The sequence below is a fragment of the Gouania willdenowi genome, chromosome 12 (genome assembly GCF_900634775.1).
Source record: "Gouania willdenowi chromosome 12, fGouWil2.1, whole genome shotgun sequence".
Classification (NCBI taxonomy): domain Eukaryota; kingdom Metazoa; phylum Chordata; class Actinopteri; order Blenniiformes; family Gobiesocidae; genus Gouania; species Gouania willdenowi.
Genome location: NC_041055.1, coordinates 8,473,124 through 8,500,598, shown reverse-complemented (window position 1 = coordinate 8,500,598; position 27,475 = coordinate 8,473,124). Strand labels below are relative to the sequence as shown.

The 27,475-nt window shown below is 36.9% G+C and overlaps 1 protein-coding gene across 3 annotated transcripts in view; it reads right to left on the bottom strand.

Moving 5' to 3' along the window:
• palm2akap2 (PALM2 and AKAP2 fusion) overlaps window positions 1-27,475 on the bottom strand; it is a 134,646-nt gene that overhangs the window by 67,449 nt on the left and 39,722 nt on the right. For all 3 annotated transcript variants that reach the window (XM_028462366.1, XM_028462367.1, XM_028462368.1), the window contains exon 4: window positions 14,212-14,333. In XM_028462366.1, the coding sequence (XP_028318167.1) occupies window positions 14,212-14,333 (122 nt within the window). The remainder of the gene's footprint in view (window positions 1-14,211; window positions 14,334-27,475) is intronic.

Sequence of the window (27,475 nt, the reverse complement as noted above, 5' to 3'; positions counted from 1 at the left end):
TTTTTAATTATATTACAGTTAAAACAAATAATCAAAATATCAATTCACCCTTGGGTAGGCACTGCCTACCTTGCCTACCCTGACGGCACGTCACTGGGTATTACCACTCACTCCTTCCCTCTGTCCACATCCACCACTATTACCTAAGCTTCACACCTGTCACCAGACTGACTTCATGACACAACACAATAGGCACAATATGCACAACTTCACATCTCACTCTCACTTAAAAATAATGAACTCTTCCTCACACTTTCCATTTCCTACCTTGAGTCTCTCCTCCCTGTTCCCTTCAACACTACAAGAAGTGCAATCTTTGTCTATCATAATTTAATGCAAAACTGGGGAACCGTGTTACATTGTAGTTAACAATTTAAATATGTTTCATATCCAGCTTTCCAACATTTTACCATTTAAAAAAACAATTGAAATCGAGGGGTTTACTGACACCCCATAAAAAAGGCTCAGAACCTTACAACAACAATATTAAAAACCTATATTTTAATTGATTAGGAAGCCTAACAAGGTAACCAACAGATAGGAAAGAAATTAGACGTTAGATATTTGTTTTTAGTGTGTAATTTGGACCTGTTATCATAACAGATGCTAACAGAAAGCTAACACAAGAGCAAGGTTAACTTTTATTAGGTTATTTCAGGCTCGGTAATTGATTATTTGTAATTGAGAACATAATTGAAATTGACTTTCTGAGGATAAAAATAATTGTAATTTAATTGGAATTGGAAAAAATGCAAACATAGAAATTGAGTATAAATGAGATATCGGTGACATCAACCATAATTAAACTCTACGAGTACTCACATGTGGTGTACTTGTACTCAGTCAATTTAGGTTTACTAACCATGGTTGAGTATAAATGTGATATCAGTGATATAGCAAACGTCTTCCATACGAACAACGGCTTCTGTCGACTTCTCCCCCCTACTTTCCTCGTCTTGCATTTATAAAGAAAAGTCAACAAAGCAAGTTTCTGAGACAAAGTCCCTGTTATGTAATGCAATTGTTTGTCTGTGAAGTCATGGTCAGCCATTGTAATATGGAATGAGATTCTTTATCAGTCTGACACAAAGAAACAAGGCTTGTCCTTGTCACCGAGTCGTTAGATGATTCTCGTCCATTCTGAAGCACATCCGTGTCTTATCAATGTACATTGTCTCCTGCTTTACAACACACCTGACCTTAAGTTGAAATACAACCCCGACGGCCTTCTCCTCCAATAGAAGATGTGGGTAAATGATTACAACCACTTTACTTTTCTTATCTTACTCTCACCCTTAAAGCATTTCCTCACAATTGAAGCATTTTTTTTGCGTTGAAATGATTGTGTGCAGATAATTCCTGGAATGCTTAACAAAGACCAACAAATCACAGGATCACACCATGAAAAATATAAAATACAAGAAAAAAAAAAAAAAAATGACTTTTTAACTGTAATACCAATTCATACCACTAGATGGTGGAATCACTTTTTCTCTAGTGCAGAGATGGGCAACTTTTTATCACACAAACATGTGATTGTATCTGATCTGAGGGCCACATTATCAAGATTAATATGAGCAATTAGAAAAATGGTTTGCGTGCTTTTGTTGTTTTAATTTTTGCTGTTTTTTTTTAGCTCAATTTGTTTGTTTTCAGAGTCAGTTGGTGTATTTAGGGCGACTGTGGCTCAGTGGTAGTAAGACATTCAATAACCCAAGGGTTGGTGGTTCGAATCTCACTATCCCAGTCGTTGTTGTTCTGTATTTTTGGATATGAAATGTTGGTAGTGGTCCGAGGAGCCGTCGGCGTCAAATGGCAACCACGCTTCTGTCAGTATGTCCCAGGGCAGCTGTGGCTACAATGTAGCTTACCACCACTTGTGTGAATGAATGTCTGTAAACTGCTTTGAGTGTCCTGAAAAGTGGTGCATAAATCCATGCCATTAATATTATCTTTTTTGTTTTGTTTCTGGTGACATTTTTGTGTTGTTTTTCTTGATGCTATTTAAATTATTTAGTTATTTTGTGTATATATTTGTTATGATATTGTGTACGTTTGTCAGTTATTTTTTATGTATAATGTTTGTCGTTTTGTGTATTTTCTGTCTTTTTCAGAATTTCTGTGCAAAATGTATGTTTTTTGTGTATTTTTTTTTTTGCTATTTTGGGTATTTATTTGAAATACACATTTGTTCACATTCTGCTGTAGGTAGAGTCCCTATCTTTAATCCTAAAAGGAGCCGCTGATGTCACTGCTCCCGCCTTCACAACTAACCACGAGCTATGGATACTCCTGGGTGGGCAGCCACTTCTTTCCACATCACAACAGACATCTGGTTTAGTGCTGTCTCTGTGTGTCTCTGTGTGTGTGTGTGTGTGTGTGTGTGTGTATATGCATGTGCACACTAAGCATCACATTCAGTAAAGCAATTTGAAGCTGATGGTCTAACTACTTTATGATGTCACAATTGCTTCTGTCTGCTGGGAATCAGTGAAACCTCATTTTTGGATGAACTGCAAACACGTGTCAAACATAAGGCCCGGGGGCAAAATCCAGCCCTTTAGAACATCGAATTAGGTCCGCAGGAGAAAGTAAAAATAACAGAGGAAACATAAATCGTTGTGTAAATCTGTTCATTTTGACGTACTGTGTAGAACTCTGGGGCACCACTTTTAAGACCATTAATATAAGTTTTATTGTAAAATAAATAAAAAAATATGAAAAAGTAGAGTATTATGACCATACACATCCATTATTTGTTAAATAAAAATGTATGAAATTTAAAGATATTGTTAATTATGAAATAACACCAATAATGTTCAAAAATACTTATAAATACTCTCTACAGATGAGAAAATATAGCCTCAGGGATCAATGTATAATTATTGTAGCAAAAGCAAGATTAGAAGTAAAACGAAGATGTTAAATTATAGAATAATGTTGATAAAGGAATAAATTGAGTGACACTATTTTCAAATAGAAAATGTCATTATGTAAAGTAGTAAACATACAGTATGTTTGTAAGGGTATAAAGTGTACCGTACTTTGGTAAATGTTTGTCATTTGTTTTGTATTATCTGAGAAAGATAACTTGAATGTAATGATTTACATTGCATGTGTTAGCACTTTGCTTCTACCTGTTGCAGTCTTGTTATATATTTTTAAAATTGTGATTTATGTTTGAAGAATTTCTTAGACTGAAACGAGTAAACTGAAACTGAACAGCAAATTTTGATTTAATTAGACTAAAATGCAACTTAGTTTTAGTCAAAATGTATTCATCAGGACTATTTAGCCCACTTTTTAACTAAATTACATTCCGATTTTATGCATTTTTTTTAAAGCTTGACCAAGTCATGCTTACTTCTTGATCAAGTTAAACGTTGATTTGATCAGTCTAATCAGGCTACGAAGTGGAATATTATCAGAAGGGCCGGCCCCTGGCATAGGCAGTATAGGCAAATGCTAGGGGCTCAGTGGCGCCCCCTATGAGTAATTAAGATCAATGGGTGAAATTACTTTATGTTAGTATTTTTTATCAAATATAATTTTCATGAATCATTTATTAAAGGTATAGAGACTGATTTCCACGAAGTTTAGAAAAGAAACTCCCTCTGCACATGGGCAACACTCTGGTCTTAGTCAATGGAGAGAATGAAGCAGCTGACTGAAATCTACCCAAATGTGTGGGTGTCTCTGAGAATCTCTGCCACACTTCCTGTGACAGTGGCTGATGCTGAAAGGTGTTTCTCCAAACTAAAACTCCTAAAAACCTACCAGAGATCAACTATGGCACAAGAACGTTATTATTGTCTCACAACAGCTGACTTATGATGATATTATAGATGACTTTGCTGCAAGAAGAGTAATATTTTAGAAAGGGAAGCCTTATAGTGTAAGGCTGTATGACATTGTTGCATTAGTTATGTAGGTTCATATTACACTCTAGGTTTTGTGTGCAATAACCCGCATATTTTTGTGTGGGGTGTTACAGGTGCTTGTCAATTTTTTTTTTTGTGTGCAATATTTATCTTTATTTCTGCACATGTTATGTCTATGTAGGTTTTTGTAATATTTTTAGAAAATAACTAGATTTCCTAATTATTGTGTTTTGTAATTCATAAATTACACACAAGTTCCCGTAATATACTGTATATTTTTTTATTGTAATTACAGATCATTCTATTTCCGTTCTAGTTTGGTTGATAAAGTATATTATGTGACGTTTGTTTTGTATTTATTTGAATACTAATTTATTCTATGATAAATATAAGTGGTAATGTTGTTCACAGGCATTTTTCAATTTTGAAATTAAAGAAATTCTGTTGTAAACATAAAGTTGTATTTCAGTTTTCTTTAAGCTGTGGCGGGATTGGCTGCAATATAAGAGGCACCTGATGAAGTCTTGCCTCGGGCACAAAAGTCAAGCAAAACCTTCAACTTGAGGATTCTTTGCTCTCCTCACTTTTCTGATCAATGGCTGGTTCTCCATTACAACCTCCGAATTCATTAGGAACACAAACAGCCACATATTGACCACATAAGCACTCCTGGTATCAGATATCAGCGCTGTGTCCTGAACGGACCTCGAGAAACACGGAACACACACACACACACACAGCAGGTGCAACAAAAAAAAAAACATTTTTTTTGTTCAAACCTGGATCAATTACATCGGTAATGACGTCTGACTGTAGTACTTGATGGAGGAATGTCTGAAGTTATGCAAAGGTTATGAAAATAACCCCGGTGTAGTGAAAAAAACTCGAGCTGCTGTGTTTGCTTTAAACTATCACATGCTGCTGTGAGCTTTGCCCCTTTAAACTATGAGAACAGTTTCTTCTGGTTAAAGAAACTATCCTCATCAGGGTGTACCAGAGGCACCAGTGAACTACAACCCAGAACAAATTAAGCATGTAGAGCAGAAGCTGTGTTTCATTACAGTTTTTCGCAAAATAAAAACATTATTTCTAAACGTCGACAAAGTATAATTGCGCTTTGAACATGTTCTCATCGAAGGTTGTTTTGAGACTTCGCTGCAGGATGACGGATGCTCCAAACCTCCTTATAACACTTTGTATTCCTTTGTTGTTCTATCGTACCACGCTATGTGTTCTCAAAGAGAAGTGGTCATGTGACCAGGTGCGTCACGTCCTGGACGTGTAATTGCAGAAAAAGTGTTTCCATTGCGCTTTTGCGATATATTTCAAAATCAAAATGTGTGAAAAACCTCCTCATGAAAGCATAGAAACATTTTTGCGATATTTCAGTGTTTTTTCGAAATACAGGTGTTTCCATTTCCAGTTTTTAATGCTCTATTTCTATTTTGCGCATTTCCAAGGGTAATGGAAACACAACTAGAGGTGGGCAACTTCTATCACAGAGATGCCACAAACGTGTGATTGTATCTGATCTGAGGGTCACATTATCAACATTCATGTCAGCATTAGAAAAATGACCAATCAAAGCATTGACACAGGAAACAACAAAAAGTTTGTGTTTTGGTTTTCATTTTGTATATTACTCAGCCATTTTGTGTATTTTTAACTCGGCCACCAAAGCAATGTTTTTACCGTATTTTGTCTGTCCGTCTGTCTGTTAATGTGGATGTTTGTTAGCAGGATATCTCAAAAAGTTCTGAATGGATTTAAGCTGGTAGACAATGTCAGAAGGAAGAACGGTTTTGGAGATGATCCGGAAGGAATACATGGATACAGTACCTGTAAACCTGGTGGAGGTTTGCGCTCTCAGAGTGCATTCACACTGACAGATCCTAGAGCGGTTAAAATGATCCAGTATCAGTTTGCTTTGATAGACCGTGTGAACCCGCAAATGAAGTCTAGATCGGATCAAACAGGTGAATTCTAGAGCAATTGTTTTTGTTGGTTTCTGAGCATTTCCAATGGAATTCTAGAGCGATTAGGTTTGTTGTGAAGACAAGCAAGTATTGGTGGTGACGTAGAGTGCATGGCGTTGTGGGTGATCAATAGTGCCGGCAACGGCGCAAAACAGTGTTTTAAAACCACCAAAAGCACAGCAACTTCTCGCTGCTCTATTGTTGAATGTTGTGAAAGAACAAACGAAGAAGGCAGTAGTTTCTGTGCACTTTTAAGCAGTCGCTTTTAACCCATAGTTGAGAGCCTCTTCTTCAGGTTTCTGTTTTTCTGCCTAGAGAAGCCTCTACTTCAGTAATGACCCCCTCAGTCGGTTAGCTTACGCAACTGCACCAGAGGCTGTTTGGAGCAGATCAGAAGTTGCGCTCTGAATGCAAACCGAGCCAAACCAAGGTGATGAAATGATCACAGGTCTGTGCTCCGCCCATTCGGACCGAGTCCGGGACTAAACTGGTGTGAATGCACCCTTAGTGCTCTTGTTGTTGTTGTATTTTTTTTTTTGGCATTTTGTGTATTTTTGTTGTTGTTTTGTGTTTTGTCTCTATATTTTGACTGTGATCTCCAACGCAGCGTCACAAGTTTTACCGTCACCTAGTTGTTCTCTGTTAATGATGAGTCTTTTGTATTCTTGCTATAAATAGACAAATAGGAAGCTTTCTCTTTAACGGGGTTCGATGAAACAGCTCAAGCTTCCAAAAAATCCCTTTGCTTATTTTTTTCGTCACTTTCTGTCATTAAAGTGTTTGAAGAGTGCAGAGGTTTTTATTGGAAGCACTGTAAAAGTGGGACAGACGAGACATTTGTGAGGGAGCTTTTATGGGCTGATTGTCGCGAGTTTACACAGACATAACTTTATAAGAACACGAGCACTGAACAAAAAGCACATGTTCACTTTGACTCGTGCTAATGTGACTATCTGCAGTGGAGGGACTCAAGTTTCCCATGCTGTGGGATATTCTGGGACAGTGTCCCACACAGTGTAAATATAGATGCCACACCCGCGCCTCTGTAGCACACGCTCACACGCTGTCCATCAGTGCTTTCACTTTTTTTTTTTTCTTCTTCTTTGATGGGAAAATATTTTAATCAGAATTTTGGGGATTTTAGATTAGACTGAAGCTACAGTACTTCATCATATCTACTTTAAAATAAGGTTTTATTCCACAATCTTTGCGATTTAAAGTAGTTCTACTTTAATCAGTGCATACCTTTGTATGAAAATGATGGCGGCAATGATAAAGAACAACATCCTTAACACACAACTGTAAAAAGTAGCTGAGCTGGTAAAAACCACTTCAACACAAGTTATCATTTCACAAATGGCCTAAGCACTTTTTTTTTTTTTTCACAATTGTTCTGTGATTATTAAATAGGCACACTGTACATTTTTATTTTAATCGGATTAATACTTTTTGAGATATGAACAATTTCGTGATGGGGTTGTGTGTCGATTTTTGTGCGTCCTTATGAAAATGAATATCGGACTCAAATTTCCGGATTTTCCAATTTTTTTTATTTTTTATTTATTTTTTTTTTAAATTTATTTTTTCAAATTTATTTTATGCAATTGTAGAATACTGTAGATATTATGTAGAAATTTGTTGAAATGAGATGGAATGACTTAGTTAGCATTTTAGCTGCAGCTCCTAACTTTATGTTATTTTCTGCAGATGAAACGCAGACACCCTGAGGTGGATAACTGTAAACCCTGAGCTCTGCCAAGCAGAGAAGCTAAGAAGTGTTTGGATTAAACACACATGCAAACAATAGGCTATTCTTTATCCAACATGTATTATAAACCATGCACACAATGCGGTTTTAGATGTCATTTAATGTGTTTACTTTATATTTATATACCATGTATCAGACACAGGCAACTGTTCTTAATCTAATTTTGTGCGGCCCCAGGAGTAAACCCACACAAAAGGACAACACAAATGCACAAAAGTAAGAGAAAAATATACAAAATGACAATTAAATAACACTAATGACAACAAAAACTCACAAAATGGCAGAAAAATATACAAAATCACAACACAAATGCAAAAAAGCAACAACAAAACATACAAAGTGACAAGTGTTGGGTTCTTACTTTCTTTCTTACTATGAACTTTATATTTTGTTAAGCGCATTGAGACGACTTTGTTGTAAGTTGTGCAATATAAATAAAGTTGAATTGAATTAAATAACACTAATGGCATCAAAAAACTCACCAAATAACAGAAAAACACACAAAAGCACAACAAAAATGCACAAAAGTAACAGAAAAACATACAAAGTGACAATTAAATAAAACTAATGACAACAAAATTCAGAAAAGGACAGAAAAACACACAAAGGGACAAAGAAAATGCACAAAAGTAACAGAAAGACCTACAAAGTGACAAATAAATAACTTTAATGACAACAAAAACTCACAAAATGAGAGAAAAATATGCTAAAAGACACAAAAAAACACACAAAACAACAACAAAAATATACAGAAATGATGTTAATAATGCTCAGGTTGGCCATTATTGTGCATGCTGAGCTGAATGTTGATAACGTGCCCCTTGGTAAATGTTGCCCATCTCTACTACATATACAAATACAACCTTATCATTTAGGTTAAAACCTGTTTTTATTTGAAAGCCAATAACATTTCTTTTATTTCATAACTTGCATCTGGGGTTTGGTCACAAATCTTATTAAACTGAAGCAGATTGTGTCTCATTTGGACTGTTTAGGCTTGTAGCTTTGTTAGCATGCTTTGGGGGTGAAATGAAACTGGTTTGCGCCTGATTCAAAGGGTTCGACTGTAAAAACTAAGTGAAAGCAGACCAGAGGCCCATGAGAGCTCGCTGCTTTTAACAGTTATTTTTACTCTAACTGTGCTTTTGTTGCTAATTAAGACCAGAGCCATAACTTCTATTGGAGAAAAAAAGGCTATTAGACAACAACTCTTTTCAGCAGCACTTCAATAGGTCTGATTCACACTCAGCATAACTGTACTTTAGCTCATATTAAGCTTTCTTTGACTATTCACTGCTGTTGTGTTTTCTACCACAGTGAATGTTGTCTTAGTGTTGGCGTCAGTATTTGATGTTGTTATTTGACTGTGCGTGTGTGTGTGTGCGTGTGCGTGATCTGCAGCAGCCAACAAAGTCTCTTTCATGGCAGCGATAGATGAGGAGGTGCAGAATGAGTTTGACACTAATGCCAACACCAGCAGGAGCTTTTTCACAGCCTTATGTTCTCAAAATGCACTTAATAATAATAATAATAAAAAAAAAAACTAAACAAAACACGATGAATAGGGGAAAGAGATGAATAAGTACATTGTGTTTCTCTTTTTCAGACTGAAAACATGCACCCACCAGTATTTGTTCATACGAAAAACCTTTTTGGAAATAATGCTTGTGCTGTAGGCATCTAAAACTGTCTGACTATATTTCATTTCTATGAGGCAAATTACATTATTCTAGCAAAACATTTGTTTTTCAATTATTATTGTTTTTTTTTAGTAATGTTGATTTTATTTACTTTTAAAAATGTTATTTTTTTTTAACCATGTCTGCTTGTGTGGAGCTTCTGATTTTCCAAGTTCAAATTTTCTCCAATTTCGGTGGGAGAAAAGGCAGAGAAAATGAAAAAAGCAATAGTGGACAACCAAAATCATAAAGTAATCTTGTACAATATACTGTATATGATAGAATTAACCCAGTAAAAATGACAAAACCATCTTTAAATGAAAAAAGTACGTATTGCATTATTACAAGAAACACATTCGAAAATATAAAAAACCGGCTTTTACCAAAGTTTATTTTTCATCGTACAAAACAGCCACAGAAGAGGAGTAGCCATGTTGATTTAAAAAAAAAAAAAAGCAACAACAAACGCACACAAAATGAGAAATAATATACAAAACATGATGACTCCAAAGGTACACAAAGGACACAAACTCTTTGTTGTTTCAATTGGTCATTATTCTGAATGCAAACATGAACGTCAGATAGGCCAGGGGTTTCTCAACCTTGGGGTCAGATCCCTATTTGCGGTCGTGAGACACTGGGAGGGGGTCGCCCTCTAACAAACTAACAATATATTTTTGTTAACAATTTGAGCCCATTTTTGCTTATTTTTACCATTATACCAAACTTACCATATTTTAACCTATTTTCATCACTTTTTCTTACCATATTTTGTTCCTTTTAATGTATTTTTGCTTCATGACTCCCATTTCTGTCACTTTTCCAACAAATGTCAAAGCCTTTTCTTCACATTTTATCCACTTTCAAGACATTTTCACCACTAATAAACCCTTTCCACCTAATGTCACGTATTTTGGCCCCTTATTGTCACTTTTAATCTCTTTTCACCATATTTCATGCTTATTTTTTGCCAATTTAACCACATTCACGATGTCATGCCCTTTATTTGCCAGTTTAAACTAATTGTTCCTACAAATTTTTACAATGTTGACACTTTGAAACCTTTTGACCACTCTAATTTGCAACTTTTTTTAAATCCCATTTCACCACCTTTTCCACCATTTTTGGTCACATTTAACCCATTTTATTTCTGATTAAAACAAGGATTTACATCTTTAAGATGACTATATACTGTGGCGCAAATAATAATAAACTTCCTGGATAACAGTGGATATTATTCAGATAAATAAATAAATGTGGTTATCACAGATTCATAAAACAATAGACCAATATTTTGCTGACTTTATGGATGGACCCCAAAAATATCTCCCCTTTATTCCTCCTTATAAATGACCCTTTCTCCACATGACTGTTATTCAATGTTCATGTCTGTGTTCAACCCACCATACAATGGGGGTCCCTGGTCTCTGGCACCTTTATTTTGGGGGTCGTGGCCTGAAAAGGTTGAGAACCATAGACATTTTTGTGGCCCTACAGTGATAAAAGATCATTTGGTAGCTGAAATGCTGCTCGTAGGTGTAATAGTGGCTCCTGCAGAAGGAATTCAACCATCACATCCTCGCACTATAATCAAAGCATGATATCATGTCTGTGCTTGATGAAGGAATAAGTGACGACAGCGCAGCAATGATCGATGGGAATCAGGAAGCTCCTCCCAGAGACACAAAGACAGGATATGCAGCATCACTCTCTCCCTATCTCACACTTTTCCTCTGGCACTCACACCAGCTTTCACTTGCTCCGCTTGTTATACGAGCTGCAAATTCCAGCTTTGGCATTTTTATCCTCATGCCATAAACTCTTAAACTCCTTTAATTCCCCTTAATTTCATCTCACTTTGGGTTTCTTTCTCTTTCTGGCCAAATGGCAACATCTGGATTTGGACAAACTTCCACTTAGGCTTGGCAGGAGAGGGAATATTTTTCTACATATTGTGATCTCATGCTGGTTCCAGTGGGTGTGTTAGTGGTGAAAGCAGCATTAAATCAGATTTAAGAAGAATTGGATTGACGCCCTAAATGTGGTTAATCAAAGTTGTTATCTATTGTTGATGATGGTAGCTACTAGGGTTGCCGCCCGTCACTTAAAATACGGAATCGTTCCTTATTTGTCCATTAAATGGTTCGTCCTGTACTGAGCCAAAGCGGAATGCTGTTTGTTCCGTATTTGCATAAACGACCAGAACACTAGACATGTCCGTCAGATCGTAGGACCCCCGCTGTCTGTGGGGTGTCCTGTGTACCTGGCTGTGTGTGGTGCTTTCACGGACTGTTGGACAGAGTGAAAGAGAGACGACACACACACACACCTGCGCTGCTCAGACCTTAAACACGTCCAACTTTAGAGAGTTTTCAGTGTTCTCAGGAGAACTACACTGTAGATATGAGCAATCTGAGAAGTTATTCATGCACCCATCATCTCCTGAGGCTGATACAGTAGACGCATCATGATTGGACTGTACGCTTGTAAAATTGATTAATTTGAAAGACTACTGTGATTTGATTTCATGTTTATGATGTGGAGGTTTTAGAGTTGAATGAAAGATCATTTATTTATTATTACAGTAGTATTAGTCAATATAAATAGGCATATTATGTATGGCCTTTTAACAAAAATGAGGTTGACATTAAATAAATAAATACATTAATAATTTATTTTATATTATATACATTCCCCGGGTTAAAAATATTTGTAGAGATTTCTGTATATTCTAGTGGTTCCCAAACTGGGGTACGTGTACCCCTAGGACAGGGGTCTGCAACATGTGGCTCTTTGAACTCTTTTGCAATGGCTCCCTATAGCTATAAGAACATGTTAAAATAATGAATTGTTTTTTCTCACAGAGGGTATTAATGATAAATGACATTGACACTAAATAAAATCATGATAAAACAATATGTCAACCTTAAAAAAATAGTAACTATCATCAACCATAAACTTTGCTTACACCTGTGGTTAACCTTACGTTTTGAATCCCTGGTAAGAAAACTAAACCTACAAAAAGACTATTCTGGAAGAAAATAGATTTTATTTGTGTGGGGAAATATTTAATTAATTGCCAACATGCCGAGTTGACATGCATGCTTGATATGTTGCAAGAAATGAGCAATTAGTATGTGTTGACCGACATGATCATGTGTTATCAAATTCAAGTTTTTTTTTGTAGCACTACAAATACATCAACACATTAAAAAAAATTTATCATTAATAATATTATTTGATGTAATTTTAACTAAAATTTCTTACACGATAATGTCTTTTTCAGGTCCGGGAGGATTTTAATCCAGGTGAGAGGAGGAAAAATGGCTCCTTTGATAAATATGTTTGCATACCGCTGCCCTAGGGGTACATGAACACCTATCAGGAGGTACACAAACATTTCAGTTTATTTTTCAACATTATACATTTTTTTTTTACATGCACAGACTTTTTTTTTTCATCCATCAATGATATTTTGTTGCACAACTCTCCAAAATGAACAAAAATATGATCAGAAGTAAATGAAGAAAAAAGGCCTAAATTCAAGGTTCATGTTGGACGAGACACAGGAAAGAGTTTAGACGAGCCTGCAGACACAAATAAATAATGTATGACATGCTCAGAGGTACATGGGGGATTAACATTTGGTAAACACTGTTCTATGTCAAAATGTTTCTAGTTTTGAGGATTGTGTTCACGGTCCCGTGGGTGTCCCTTATTTTCTTTTCCTCGTAGCATCTACAGTAGAGATGGGCAGTTTTTATCACAGCAGAGCCACGTTATCAGCGACATTCAAGTCATCGTGAGCATTAACGCATCCTATTGTCATCTTTGTATATTTTCGTGGTTGTTTTGTGTATTTTTTTCATGTCATTCTGTCTATTTTTGAGGTTGTTTTGTGTGTCATGATTTTCTTTTTTGTTTATTGTATTTTTCGTCTTTTTGTGCATTTTTTTTTTTTTGGAATTTATGGAATTTTTTGTGTCGTATTGTATGTTTCTGTTGTTGTGTAGTGTATTCTATTTCTCATTTGTATATTGTTCTCCAGAGCCTAATTCGGGCCGGATCCCACCTCCCAGATTTTGGTTGGATCCAGCACCTTGTTTTTTAAACTATTTTTTTTCCAGCACCTCATTTTCTTCTAAGTGTTTTGATTAAATGTTTCATTAAAAGTATTACATTTGGACAGCTGTGACTTGAAATCACTGGAAATATCATCGTACACACAAAAGTTCATGTAAAAACTGAGCGTGAGTGAGGAAGAGAGGGCAAAGTCAGGCCACGCCCCCACACTACGTCTAAAGTGTGATTTTGCGCAAAAACAGTTTCTCTGTCAACTTGGAAGACGGTAGAAAATGACTAAAGAAGGCAGTTGGTTTAAAGAGCTTTTTGAAGCCAATAAGTGAAGCAAAGCCTGAGGTAAAGGTTGTTTCTGTGGAAATCACAGAAAAAGAGCATCAGCACAGCAGCAGTTAGCGTAGCGATTAGCAGCAGTTAGCGTAACGGCTAGCAGCACCTGTAGCAAAGATGCTAATGCAGGAGAACCTGCCTCTAACAGACAGGACACTCAGGGACAGAGAGAAGTTCTGCTATGGACATTGAGACCAGGGAAGTTCAATGAGCTGCTACTCATGGCTTATGAAAGACTAGTTGCGAGGATATAAAGGGCTCCATGGCTCTAAAAGTTTGTAAATATTTAGTATTTGTAGGTTTTTGTGTTCTGAAAGTTTAGTGTCCCTTTGTGGCTAAATTAGTGCTGATCATGCACTTTTCTTGTTGCTGAAACATGGCAGATTTTGACAGCTGTCACTCAGAGTGAGAGACGGATGGGCTCCGTAACGGTCTATTGTCCGTGCTTGTTTAAAGGTGCAGTTTGCAATTCTTAGAAAAGTGACTTTTTGTCATACCTGTGTATCATGTCCTCCAGTCGCTTCCCTTGCTCTTCATCCCGTTCCAGCTGTTTTCGTCGTGTATCCTCTTCCTCGGCTCCCATCCCCTGAAGCAGCCATCGCTCGCGTTTGTTTTTGGACTGCAGATGACACAGAGACAGCTCGGGTTTGAACAGAGCAACATAAGAACCCAAAACTACAAAAGCTGATCAATAAATCACTTTTTAATTTGAGTTAACTCTTCTTTTCTATAACTCATTCGAAGATGACTGCATTTAAAACCAACACTTTTCCATAAGGAACAAAAAAAGGGGGATGCACCTGTTCTGTAATAAAAAGGGAACTTGTAAAAACCAGTATAAGGGAAGGAGGAGAAGAAAACAGGATTAAACATGGAAAAGGAGGTGAACCCAGTGCAGCTGTGTGTGTTTTGGCTTCAACCACCAAACCAATGATAAAATACCAGTTTGGGCCTGGTTTATTTATCCAGCACACAAAATCACAGTTTCTTTCAAATGATTATATTTATCGTGACATGTGCTGAGGAGTTCTAACAGCACAATCAGAGGGTGGAGGTTTGCGTTTGGTTTCCTGTAAAACGCTGAAACACTCACTGATCTATGAAACCTCAAGGATGCTCCACACGCACACCAGGCTCTGCTAAAACCTCTTCCACGTCTTAATTTTCAATGTTAAACAGTCTCTGTGATGAACCACTCTGGGCCTGTACTACAAAGCTGGACAATTATATCCGGAATATCTCCCCGTTAGCGTGCTTCATCTAACCAAACATTCTCTGCACAAAGCCCCTGTACTAAGAAACAGGTTATCAACATGTTCATTTAACCCAGGTGATTCCAGCCAACGTCGGACCAATCGCAATCACAGAGAAACTGTGCAGAGCAACTTGCGTCACAATTAAGGAATAATTCTTCAAAAATATGAAGAATTGAAATCCATAATTCAGACCAAAAACAACAGGGAGCTGCTGACACTGTTAATGCGTAAAAGCGTGAGATTATACAATGTTTATCCATGGGATGATAAATGGAAAGTGCTCTGATCAGTTCTACTGTAGTACAGCACAGATCTTTCTATTCAGGTAGTCCTTCTCAGTAAATTACACACACACCTGGATGAGAACACATTGTTTCACTGTAATATGTTTCTGCTGGTGCTGTCAGTGTCACTAAAGTGAATGTATGAATGAAAGAATGAATGGCCACATGTACATGTGAGCGTTAATTCCTCTTTAAAGCTGAATAAAAGTTAATCCCTCTTTAACCTTACCTTGTAAACACTTAATTTAATTCCGATTTAAACTTAAATCCGAATTAGGTGGCTGGTTTCTTCCGATTTTAATTCCGAATGAAATAATTCCTCTTGCTTGTGAACACTTAACTTGCTTAATTCCGCTTTAAATTAATTCTGATTGCTCTGCGCTTGTGCGACTTGCGGCAATGACGCGCTGGTAACGACACAATCCAAGATGGCGGCGGCCCAGACTCGAGCCAACACTATTTAATAAGAGCCTTTAAAGACATGGATATAATGAAAAGAGTAGATGGACGGACGCATAAAACATGCGGACATTCACACGTATACATGGACTTACATACACGGAGATCAGCAAACGGAACGGCTTCATCGCATGGGTGATACTAAGACCCGGAGACGGAATAATTGCATCCCCGTACTGCTACACAGGCTGTAATATCAGGTTTATCATTGTAAAGTTTGTTAGAATACACCATCTTTACCAGGGAGCAACTATTAATTCCTGGTGATTGTTTTCCGGAGTTTTACTGGACTTTATTTAGCGGTGATTAGCTCCTGCTTCAAAGCTACAACCAAAATAAAGGTCAAAACTATTCTCATGTGTGGTCTTCTGTGTTACAGCCGACAATAAAAGGTTTTTTGTGTGTTTTTCCCAATAGACGCGATACAATCAGAGCCTTTCCAACTCCCAGACCTAAAGCGGAATTGAATAAAACCGAATAAACCTGTTTTCCATGTAAACCTTAATTCGGGAATGACTTTTTCCATGTAAACATGAAGCAGAACACTTTAATTCCGAATGATTTAATTCGGAATAACTAATTCTGAATCAAAAAACATCATGTAACCGTGGCCAGTGAGTTGATCCGTCCGTGATACAGAGAGTGTCCGACACAGGCTTCATCAGCTGACAGTAGATCAGTCCATCAAATGTAAATCTATATTTTTCCTAAAGGATGTCATTGGTAAATTAAAAGATTGCATTTATCAATTATTTTTTTCTAACAATGGGCAGGTAACTTTCCACTGATTGGTCAGGAGGCGGGACCTTTGCACTCGCTCCGATCTTTTCCACGTCATAACCTACTACCGACCAGGTTAGGTGTTCAGTCTAAGTTTCCATAGTGATTTAGCTCGGTAAGAAGTTAGCCAGCGTCGTAGTAGAGGACACACCCAGTAAATCCAGGGAAGTTGGTGCGATAAGAGGAAATCCTGCTTCGTAGTACAGGTTCTAAGTGTTTCTGAAACACATCCAGTTCAGAACGTAAACCTGTCACATAAGCTTTGTTTTCTCCCTACAGCTTCTATGATATGGTTATCGTTCAGAGTTGATTATTGATTGTGTGTGTTTGTGTTGTCATTTTGCATAATTTGTTGTTTGTGTGTTTTTGGCATCATTTTGCACCATATATTCATTGTTCCCTTTGTGTGTTTTTGTTGTTGGTTTGTATATTTTGCTGTTGTTTTGCCTACTTGTCTGTCATTTCGATGTCGGTTTTTTTGGTGTTTACTTTTGGGGGCCACGCAGTTTCCTGTGTGTGTCTAGTGAACGGACGTTGACATTGTTGCCTTGCATTGTAAGCCATGCAACGACAGCCGTCATGGAAGCGTGTATGAATCACATCCTGTGACCAAGACTGCTGAGGTTTTATCAGGGAACTGTGTCTTCAAATGTGAACTATATCATGTACAGATGCAGTGCTGTAAACAAAGCAGGGATAAATTCCCTCGCACGGGGTAATTCTCTCCTCGTTTCCTCTGAGAACTGCTGCTCGCTCACATGCTGTTTAACAGACTTTCCATTTCCTGTGGAGCACTGACAACACAGAAGTTTGGGCTTCTTCACGAGATAGGAATATGATGTTAATTTGTTTTTATGCCCGAAAATTAGATTTCAAACAATTCTTAAAATAAAAACAACCAAATAGGAAAAACATAGAACAGCCTCAGTCCGTTTAGGAGTTTAAAAACAGAGTAAAGTTTTAGGGCTTTAGCTTGGCTCAGAAATCCCCATGATGTTTACATGAACTTAGATTTAAATCAACGCTCCCATTCTTAGAAGGCTTGAATCCCGTGGCCCCAGAGGTCCTTATCAAAGCTCTGGGCTCCAGAATCCATTTCCTCTCCCAGGCTGCTGTGTGTCCCTGGAGAGCTGACCACAAAGGCTGCTTCATGCTGCACGGCTCTCAGAGGTAATGGCCGTTAAATGGGACTGTGTGACATGACGCCGTTTACTGGTTGTTTGTGGAGACGCAGAAGAGTCATTTGGAGAGAGATTTGCCCAGAGATGGAGAAACCCCTGACTGCAGCCTGCAGTTCGCGGCGGCGCTCAACGTTCAATAAACCAATCGCGTTCAGACTTACTCTAACCCTAACCTTAACCCATATCTGTTTTGTATGCCTATATAATTATGTAACATATCAAATTATTTACATGGCACGATTTATTTATTTTGAGGTTGATTATTTTTAAATGTATAAGAATCACATAGCACAATAGCATGACGCATGGAGCTCCGCCCTGAACTGCGGACTGCAGGCAGGGGTACTTTCAGAGATGGGCAACTTTTATCACAGTAAGGGCCACAACAATGTGTAATGTCTAAACCAGGGGTGTCAAACTCATTTTAGTTCAGGGGCCAAATAAGGAGCAGTTTGATCTCAAGTGGGCCACAGATTTTATGCAGGAAAACGAGTGATTTCAACATTATTGTGCCCTAGTTCGCACTTAAAATACATAAAATACAAAATATGTAAGAAACTGACCATATCCAAGCCATATCAGTTCCAACAGGATCTTCACTTTAAATTTCCTTGGTTTTGTGACCAATTTCTATTTAATTAAAGGAAATATTATTTTGTTATTTGAGGAAAATTGAAGGATTTTGTAAGAATTTTGAGGGTTTTTTTTCCAACTGTTTAACAATAAAATAACCGCTATAATGCATTATAAACACCGGAAAAACTGAGGCACAGCAAATATTGTTGAGTTTTATTTACATAATGATTCATGTACTTTCTCCTGTGGGCCAAATTGGATGCCCCAAAGGGCCTGATTTGGCCTCCCAGCCATGAGTTTGACACATGGTCTAAACCGAGGGCCAAATTATTAACATTAATGTCAGCATTTAGAATAATGACCAATCTGAGCATTAACAAACACAGGAAACAACAAAGGGTTTTTGTAGTTTTGTGTTTGTTTTTTGGGGATTTATCTTGTGTATTTTTTAGGGATGTTGTTAACCGACTATTTTCCTGGCCAACTACTGATGTTTCCTTTTCGACTAGTTCAGTGGTTCCCAATCTGTTTTATCCCTTGTACCCCTTTTTCATATCATAAGTACCTTTTAAATGGGCATTACTTCAATAAACACCTGACCTAAGGTGAACTTAAAAGCCCCACCTGCGCACATTGCCCCCCCAAATAATCCTGACAAATAACACATTTTCAAATTTATTGAACTAACAGGGAAGAAGTAACATCATATTTCATAATAATTCCAAAACTAAATTAAACTTATGACCTTCATAAAAAGTGCAGTCGACTAGAATGCTGTTGACGTGTACACACCAACATCCTTAGTACATTTGTTGCCGTGTTTAGTGTTTTTCTGTGTTAAAACTTATTAATTTTATGTATTTTTATTGTCAATTTCTGTGTTTTGTTGTGGTTTTTGTAGTCATCTTGTGTGTTAAAATAGTTTTGTTTCTTTTTGTTGTCATTCCGTATGTTTTTCTGGTGTTTTTGGAGTAATTCTGCATTTTTTTTTGCTGTTGCTTTGTGCGTTATGAATCACTGTATTTTTTATGTTCTGTATTTGTGGTTTCTCTTTTCACACTTTTTGTTGTTCTTTTGTATAATTATTGTTGTCCTTTGTATGTGTATTCTGCTGTATGTTTTTTTGAGTAATTTGATTAACTTTGAGGGCCGGACAAAATTAGTCAAAGGTGGTACCATGATCATTCACACTTTAAAAGCTTGGAATAAATTTCACTTCCCTTTTCTAACCATTTTTTTTGTATTTTTCAAACTGTTCCTGAATCAGTATATTGGTCTGGATCAAAAATGTAATAATACTGTACATTTAGTCAAAATCCATTAAAGGGATTTTTTTTCAGGCACATAGTACCATTCTATAGCATACTCAAATAACTATGCTACCCAATTTTTTTTGGAAACTGCAGCAAATATTAAAAAAAACTTAAAAGAAAATTTCCCTCTGTAGCACACGGTTCATGAGGCCTCGATTTTGACTCCGTCTCTTTAAGAAACTCAAAGCTTGTCTAACGCACCCATGAACACACACACACACACACACACACACACACACACACACACACACACACACACACACACACACACACACACACACACACACACACACACACACAGATGACATAAACCATGGTTTCTTACAAAAGTATTTAAAATAAGTCAATGAAAAGCTAAATCTGCGGAGGTGGGTGCTGTGGGCTGAACTAAGGAAGAGAACATAGGAGGGGGAGGGGCTCTGCTGTGGTAACTTGGCTGGTAACAAAAGGTCCGAGGTGTCTCAAGGAGATGAGGGCGTTCCTAGGAGGTGAGGGTTCCTCGGAGGTGAGGGCGTTCCTAGGAGGTGAGGGCGTTCCTAGGAGGTGAGGGCGTTCCTCGGAGGACTCAGGTGTATTTACACCTAAAATGGATGCCGTCAGAGTTTTTAAAGATTACTCAAACATACATGAATGAGCCAAGGCAAGACTCCAGGCATGTTTTTAGTGCAAGATTTTGAATGAGATTATGAGCAAAATTTGACACATTAATCTGTTTGGTACACTTCCTGATAGACATACAGTCACTTATCTTCCAGGACAAATAGTGTGTATGTGTGTGATATTGGGAACAATATTCTCTTACATTTTATCTTTTTTTTTTTTTTTTTTTTAAAGAGAAAAAATAAGAAAAATCCGGATGCATCATACGCTAGTGTTGAATCCCACTTGATTGTATAAACCGCTGATTAGCATACGTGATACCCACTAATCACTACCTAAAGGCAGGTGATGTGCCGCGTGCAAACAGCCGACAACAGTAGAGAAAATAAATTGCAGTGAGGAAAAAAATAACTTTAGGCAGTGAAATCAAAATATTTTGGAATCAAATTAAACACTGGAAAAAATGTCATATTTCAGAATTGCAATGCTGAAAATGTTATGTCAGCGCAGTGACGCATAGTTACAGATGAAAAGAAAGCAGTTCGACATGAGGACGGAAACAAAAAAAGTGTTGAACCCTGAGATTTAAAAAAAAAAAAAAAATACAAATCAAAAAGAGATCAATGGTTAAAATAATCTCAAAATAAGTCATAATTTAAGTTGGGCTGTATAACGTGTTTATTTTTATGTCACTACCACCACAAGGAAACTCAAAAAATGCCTTGCTTGTTGGCGGGGCTCCTGGAACAGTTAAAGGATGCTCAGTCTATAACAGGGGTCAGCAACCTTTACCCTCAAAGGAGCCATTTTGCCTAATCTCGCCAGGATTGAAGTCCTTCCGGAGCCGTAAAAAATACCTTCTCAAGGAAAACAATACAGTGTATAAAATGCTATGCAGTTAAAATAATATCGAATAATTTTTAAAGTTAATGGATTTGAAGAGCTACAAAAAATAACTTGATCATGTCGGTCAACACATGCTAATTGCTTATTTCTTGTAGCATATCAAGCATACATAATAAGCTGGCATGTTGGCAATGAAATAAATCTTTCCCCACACAAATACAATCTCTATTTTCTTTCAGAATAGTCTTTTTGTTAGTTTAGTTATCTTAAAAGGAATTTAAAACCTAGGTTAGCCACAGGGGCAATGAAAGTTGATGGTCTGTAGTGGATGTGATTTATTTTGAGGTTAAACAACTGTTTTATCAGATTTTTATTTTAAGTTAATGGCATTAATCATCAATACCCTCTGTAAGAAATACCAATTCATTATTTAAATTTTTTTTTTTTTTTAAAGCTATAGGGAGCCATTGCAAAAGAGTTAAAGAGCCACATGAGGCTCCAGAGCCGCAGGTTGCAGACCCCTGGTCTATAATATCAAATCTCCAAAGAACAGTCTGTGTCAGGGGTATTCAACTCCAGTCCTCGAAGGCCAGATTCCTGCGACTTTTAGACGTTTCCCTGGAACACCTGGTTGTAACCAATGTGTTGTCATCAAGCTCTGCAGAAGCTTGATAATGAGCCATTCATTTGATTCAGGTGTGTTGGAGCAGGGACATATCTAAAAGTCTCAGGAATCTGGCCCTTGAGGACAGGAGTTGAATACCCCTGATCTATGCTATCCTAACCAAGAGGGGGCGGGGCTAACAGTGCTTGTTTGCGACGCACGATGATCCAGTGACGTCGCAAAATCTCGTCAATAGCAAAAAATCTATTGTAATAGTCTGGTTTCAACCCATAGAAGGCAGTCTTAGTAAGAGTTTAACATGAGAAAGTACAGCAGGACAGAAGGATCAAATGTAATAAATGAATTAGAATCATTCAAAGCCAAGTGGGTTTAACGGCTCAAATGAGTAAAAGGAATGTGTTGTGCTATTACAGAATATTGCGTTTCCATCTTATTAAGAGTGCAGGATTGTCCAGGAGTTTCCAAATAAATACATTTTAATTAAATGTACAAAACAGAAACCTGACGAGAACAGAATTGAGTATCATGGTTGAAGGAAGGAAAATGTTCACTAAAAACCTTATTGTTTAGCAGTTTGAATTGTGTGGCTAATGGCAAAATGACTGCTTCTTAGACAACCACAAAAAGATACAAAGACACACCGTAGGCCTCATAGATCAAAAACAAAATGTAACTACGAAAAGAAGTACTTTTTTACTGGCATTTATTTATCTGTTTGTCTGTAATTACGTTAAAAATACTTAAAGGTACAGTATTATGCTATTTTTCACCCATCTCTATTTGTTCAAAGAACCCAAAAAACATAGTCTTTATTTTCCCAAACTCGCCTGTTTTATGAAGTTTGAACCCTCTGAAAAGTCACTTTCAGAGCGTTCCTAAAACAGGCCATTTTTTGGGCCTTCATGCATATGCATGAGTAGGCGTAAACACATGCTGCTTCAGCGTGTTTATCTCATCAGCAGCAGCAGTAAATCATTAACAGTCTTTCTTCTCCTCCTCACCTCTTCTGACTACAGCACTAGTCCATTTAAGTCCACTGTTTTGTCCTACCGCTGCATCGCATTGGGTCACAAACACGTGTGATCGTCCTATAAAGGCGATACAAGATGGTATAACAGCTACTAAAAGTGAAACTGATTGTCAGCGCTCTTCGGTTTATCTACAGTATATACTTGATTATCTATACACTTGAACGTAAAGATATTAACTGTGATCATAACTGTAATATCAACCTGCCGTCCCTATGTTTGTTTTACCTGTGAGGTAGTTTGAGAGGGAGGAGCTCACATTCTTACATAGGGTAGGAGGAGCCAGGATTGTCAGGAGAAGGAGTCTCCACGTTATGTCATAACGTGAGAAAAATCCAACTTGCCCGATTGGAGCGGACTTTTTACAAAATGTGGAATAGCAAGGGAGAGAGTAAACAGAAATTGCAATTTTCCAAAAACTGTGGGTGTCCATACATTTGGACCTACTCTATAGTTAATATTGTTTGAATGATCATGATAGCATTATCAGATAACTGCCAATATCTGGCAAAGAGGAGATTTGGTATGGAATGAGAACAGTATAATAATGAATGAACTCTTGCAGGGTTTTTCACTAATGCACATGCTTTGTTTCACAAATATTATTTTGAGGCACACATGTAATTTAAATTCACAGATGATGCAAATTGCTGAATGTGCATTTACAAACCACTTCTGTGTATTTGTGAGAGAAATCTCTGCGGTGAACTTTGAGACTGCCCTGACGTCGCGGGTCAACAAACGTCACCATTGGCTGATAAAAGTGATTGACAGATTCATCAGCCAATCAGATGTGTTTGCTTTCAGCCAATCATATGGCTTATTACATTTTGTCCACACTTTTCACATATCAGTAGCTCTACAATTGGTTTAAAAGTGTGGAGAAAATGTAAGAAGCCAAATGCACATTCAGCAATTTGCATTATCTGTGGATTTATATTATATTATATTTATATTAAGTGTGCCTCAAAATAATATTTGTGAAACAGATCGTGTGCATTTGTGAATCTGAAATACAACTGTGAAACAAAGCATGTGCATTTGTGAAAAACCCTGCAAGAGTACATTCATTATGATACTGTTCTGATTCCATAATTTGGTGTTTGGTGGGGTTTTGTGCTCTGAGTGCTCTCGTTGACCTTGTTGACCTTGTCGGAAACCTTTGGTGCATTGCACTGAGGGATGTGGAGTCCCGTAGAGCAGTGGTTCCCAAATGTTTTGTGCACAAGGCACACCAAAGGACAAGTAAAAATCTGAAGGCACACCTATTGTGCAAAATAGCTTTTATAACACATATTATCACGCATATCATGTACAATATCTGTAAATGTGCATAATAATAACTTATGCCAAATAAAATGTGACAGACTATATTACTCATGAAATATTTATTAACAAAATAATTCAAAAATAATTTAGTTATAGAGTTTGCCTCTGTATTATGAAATGAGTGCATACAAAGTAGTTTGTGTAGTTGTATGGTGCAATAATTAGGGCCCTATAAAATCCATTTTATTTTTTTTAAATTCTTTTTTATTTTTTCCCAAATTTCATGTCTTCCACATTAATTTTTTGAAATTCCGTTTTTTTTTTAGAAATATTAATAATTTTTTCATAAAATATTCGTTTTTAACTTCTGTGAGGAAACAAAATAAACAATAATAAATAAAAAAAACCATAATTAAACAAAAATGTATGTCAAAAATAAAGTAACATACAAGTAAAAGGTAAAAATAAGTTATAATGACATGGATTATTCTGACTGCTCCTTTTTAATTATGTATACGTCATATAAAGATGTATGAGAACATCATTAATGTCACCCAATTGTAAATTCCCCTCAGGGGAATCTGATCAGGTTTATTGATTGAGTTTTGATCAATTTAATTTAAATGGACCTAATTTAAATGATCCTGATGACATCATTCCAGACCAAAATGATTACACAAAAATAAATGGACGCTAGGATACAGCAGTTATTTCACCACTAGGAGCCAGAATATTTAAGTTATCATTAAACTACGATGTTTAAGACTCTACAATCTCTGGCATCAATTGTCTCGTCCACAACAACAGAACAACTTTTTCCACGGATCTTGAGTTGCACTGATGAGATATTGTTCAAATGCCCTCAGCAGGTGAAGCTGATTAATGCAGATCATGTTTTCATGGAGCAATGCAGCGCTTGACGAGAAAAGGACGGAGCTTCACAGACACAGTAAAGTTAAGCGGGCACTGGTCGGCTCTGATCTTAGGAGTCACTGATGATTTGTGTAGTTTTTTGGTAATTTAGACAGTGTTTTGTGTGATTTATGCGGTGTTTAATCCAGCCAGGATGGGCAGGGTGCAGGCGGTGCATCTAATGAGTAGTCCCCGGAAACGTTATTTGCCTCACGGTGACGGCGTTTTATGCCGATTGTGTCGTTTTCCGTGTTCAACAGTGGATTCCGTTTTCATTGGTCGATTTCGTCCGCGACTCCATTAATGTGGATTATATAGAGACCTAAATAATAATGTATGGTTGTCACAAAATCCTGGGAGCACGGTGGCTTAGTGGTTAGCACGTCTGCCTCATAGCAAGAAGGTCCTGGGTTCAAGCCCTGGGGTGGACTTGGGTCCTTTCCGTGTGGAGTTTGCATGTTCTCCCCATGCTGCGTGGGTTTCCTCCGGGTACTCCGGCTTCCTCCCACAATCCAAAAACATGACTGTAAGGTTGATTGGAGTCTCTAAATTGCCCATTGGAGTGAATGAGAGAGTGAATGGTTGTCTGTGTCTGTGTTGCCCTGTGATGGACTGGCGCCCTGTCCAGGGTGTACCCCCGCCCAGCGCCCTATGAGAGCCGGAGATTGGCACCGGCAGACCCCCGCGACCCTGTTAAACGGGAATAAGCGGGTATGAAGATGGATGGATGGATGTCACAAAATCCCACGTCACTCCCTTTGAACAGTAATTTCAACCTTTTACATCTGTTTTCCAAGCAAATGATCTTGGATTTATTGATTTATGAGGTCTGACGTCTTTGTCTGATTAAAAAAAAAATGATCGTCCACAATTGCTTTGCTCTTCAGTTGTCTCCTTTGATATTTAGATCATGTCTTGCATCAAAGTCAAAACTACAAATAGGCCAAATGTAATCTGAAGTCTTGCATGCTTTAGTGAAACATGCCAAGTATTTATAGGCTCAGAATGCAGAGGAATGAGAAGCAGTGCAGAAATAGAAGGAATGCGTCAGCTACTACATGCACTGAGCAGGTTGGAAATGCACTGGATGAAGACATGCTTAGAATAGAACCATCACCAAGTGCTGAACTGTGACTATGTCGGTCATATCTATCAGTAATCTCATCTATGGACCAATGGAAAACCATTAAAGTATAACTGGAATATTAGTGATATATCAACCATAGTCTAGCCCCACTAGTACTCACACATCTAACACTTTTAAGGAAGTGTTGAAGACTTGGCTTTTCAGAAAAGCTTTTAGTTAACTGGATTTTAAATTTTTATTATGCTTTTATGATGTTGCTCCTATGATGTATATGCACCCATGTTTTATTATTCTATCATGATGTTGCACTTGTTATAATCATTTCTCCACAGCTCTGTACAGCACTTTGTGATTTTATCTGCAAAAAGCGCTTTATAAAAATAAAGCGTACACATATGAGGCGCTGATTGTGCATGCCAAAAAAACAACTACTTTTTGCAACATTTAGCAATGAACCCCGTTTGTAAATTGTATGTAATTTTTTAAAAATGTTACTTTTGACCAGATTTACAGCAATATTTGTGAAATTTTTGTCATTTTTTTTTCACATGGAAACATAATGTCAATGTTAATCTAAGTATAAATCTAAATGTTACATTTAAATGTAAATCTAAATGTTACATTTAAATGTAAATCTAAATGTTACATTTAAATGTAAATCTAAATGTTACATTTAAATGTAAATCTAAATGTTACATTTAAATGTAAATCTAAATGTTACATTTAAATGTAAATCTAAATGTTACATTTAAATGTAAATCTAAATGTTACATTTAAATGTAAATCTAAATGTTACATTTAAATGGTGAATTTGCATATTAGCTGAATATTTGGTTTTTAATTTTAATTTATATTTAAGATTTATATTTAGATTTAAGATTTAGATTTAAATGTAACATTTATATTTATAGATTAACCAAACCCCTTCTTTCTCCTGACCTGCCACTAGAAGAGAAATAAAATAAGGCTTTTGTTATGGGCGGGGTTCCTGGAGCAATTAAGAAATGCCCAGTCTATACTATAAAATGTCCAATGGACAATCTATGCTATGTTAGCTAGCTACTAAATATACCTCTCTATTCACTCTTCTCTCAATCCAACCTATTCACCACAGATTGTAGAGTCCACAGGTGCTAGTTTTTATAAAAGGGCGGGGCTACTAGTGCTTGTTTGTGACGCAAGATGGTCCCAAAATGTCACATGACCTTGTTCTCAGCCAATAGCAAAAATTGTAATATCCGGGTTTCGACCCTTAGAGGGCAGTCACTCTGAGATGTTACAACACTAAATTAAAAATACTTTTACTAAAATGTTAAAAGTTAGACTAGGATCAACCAACAGCACCACTTAGTACCCAAATACATATGTATTCAGCAGAAAAAAAGGGGTTTGGGGTTTAGTTACTCTTTATATGAAAAATTTCGATTTAACATTTCGATTTAGAAGTAATAATAATACATTTAGATTAAAAATTGATTTTTCTTTTTTAAATCAAAAATTTCACAAATGTTGGTGTAAATTTGGTCAAAAGTAACTTAAAAATTC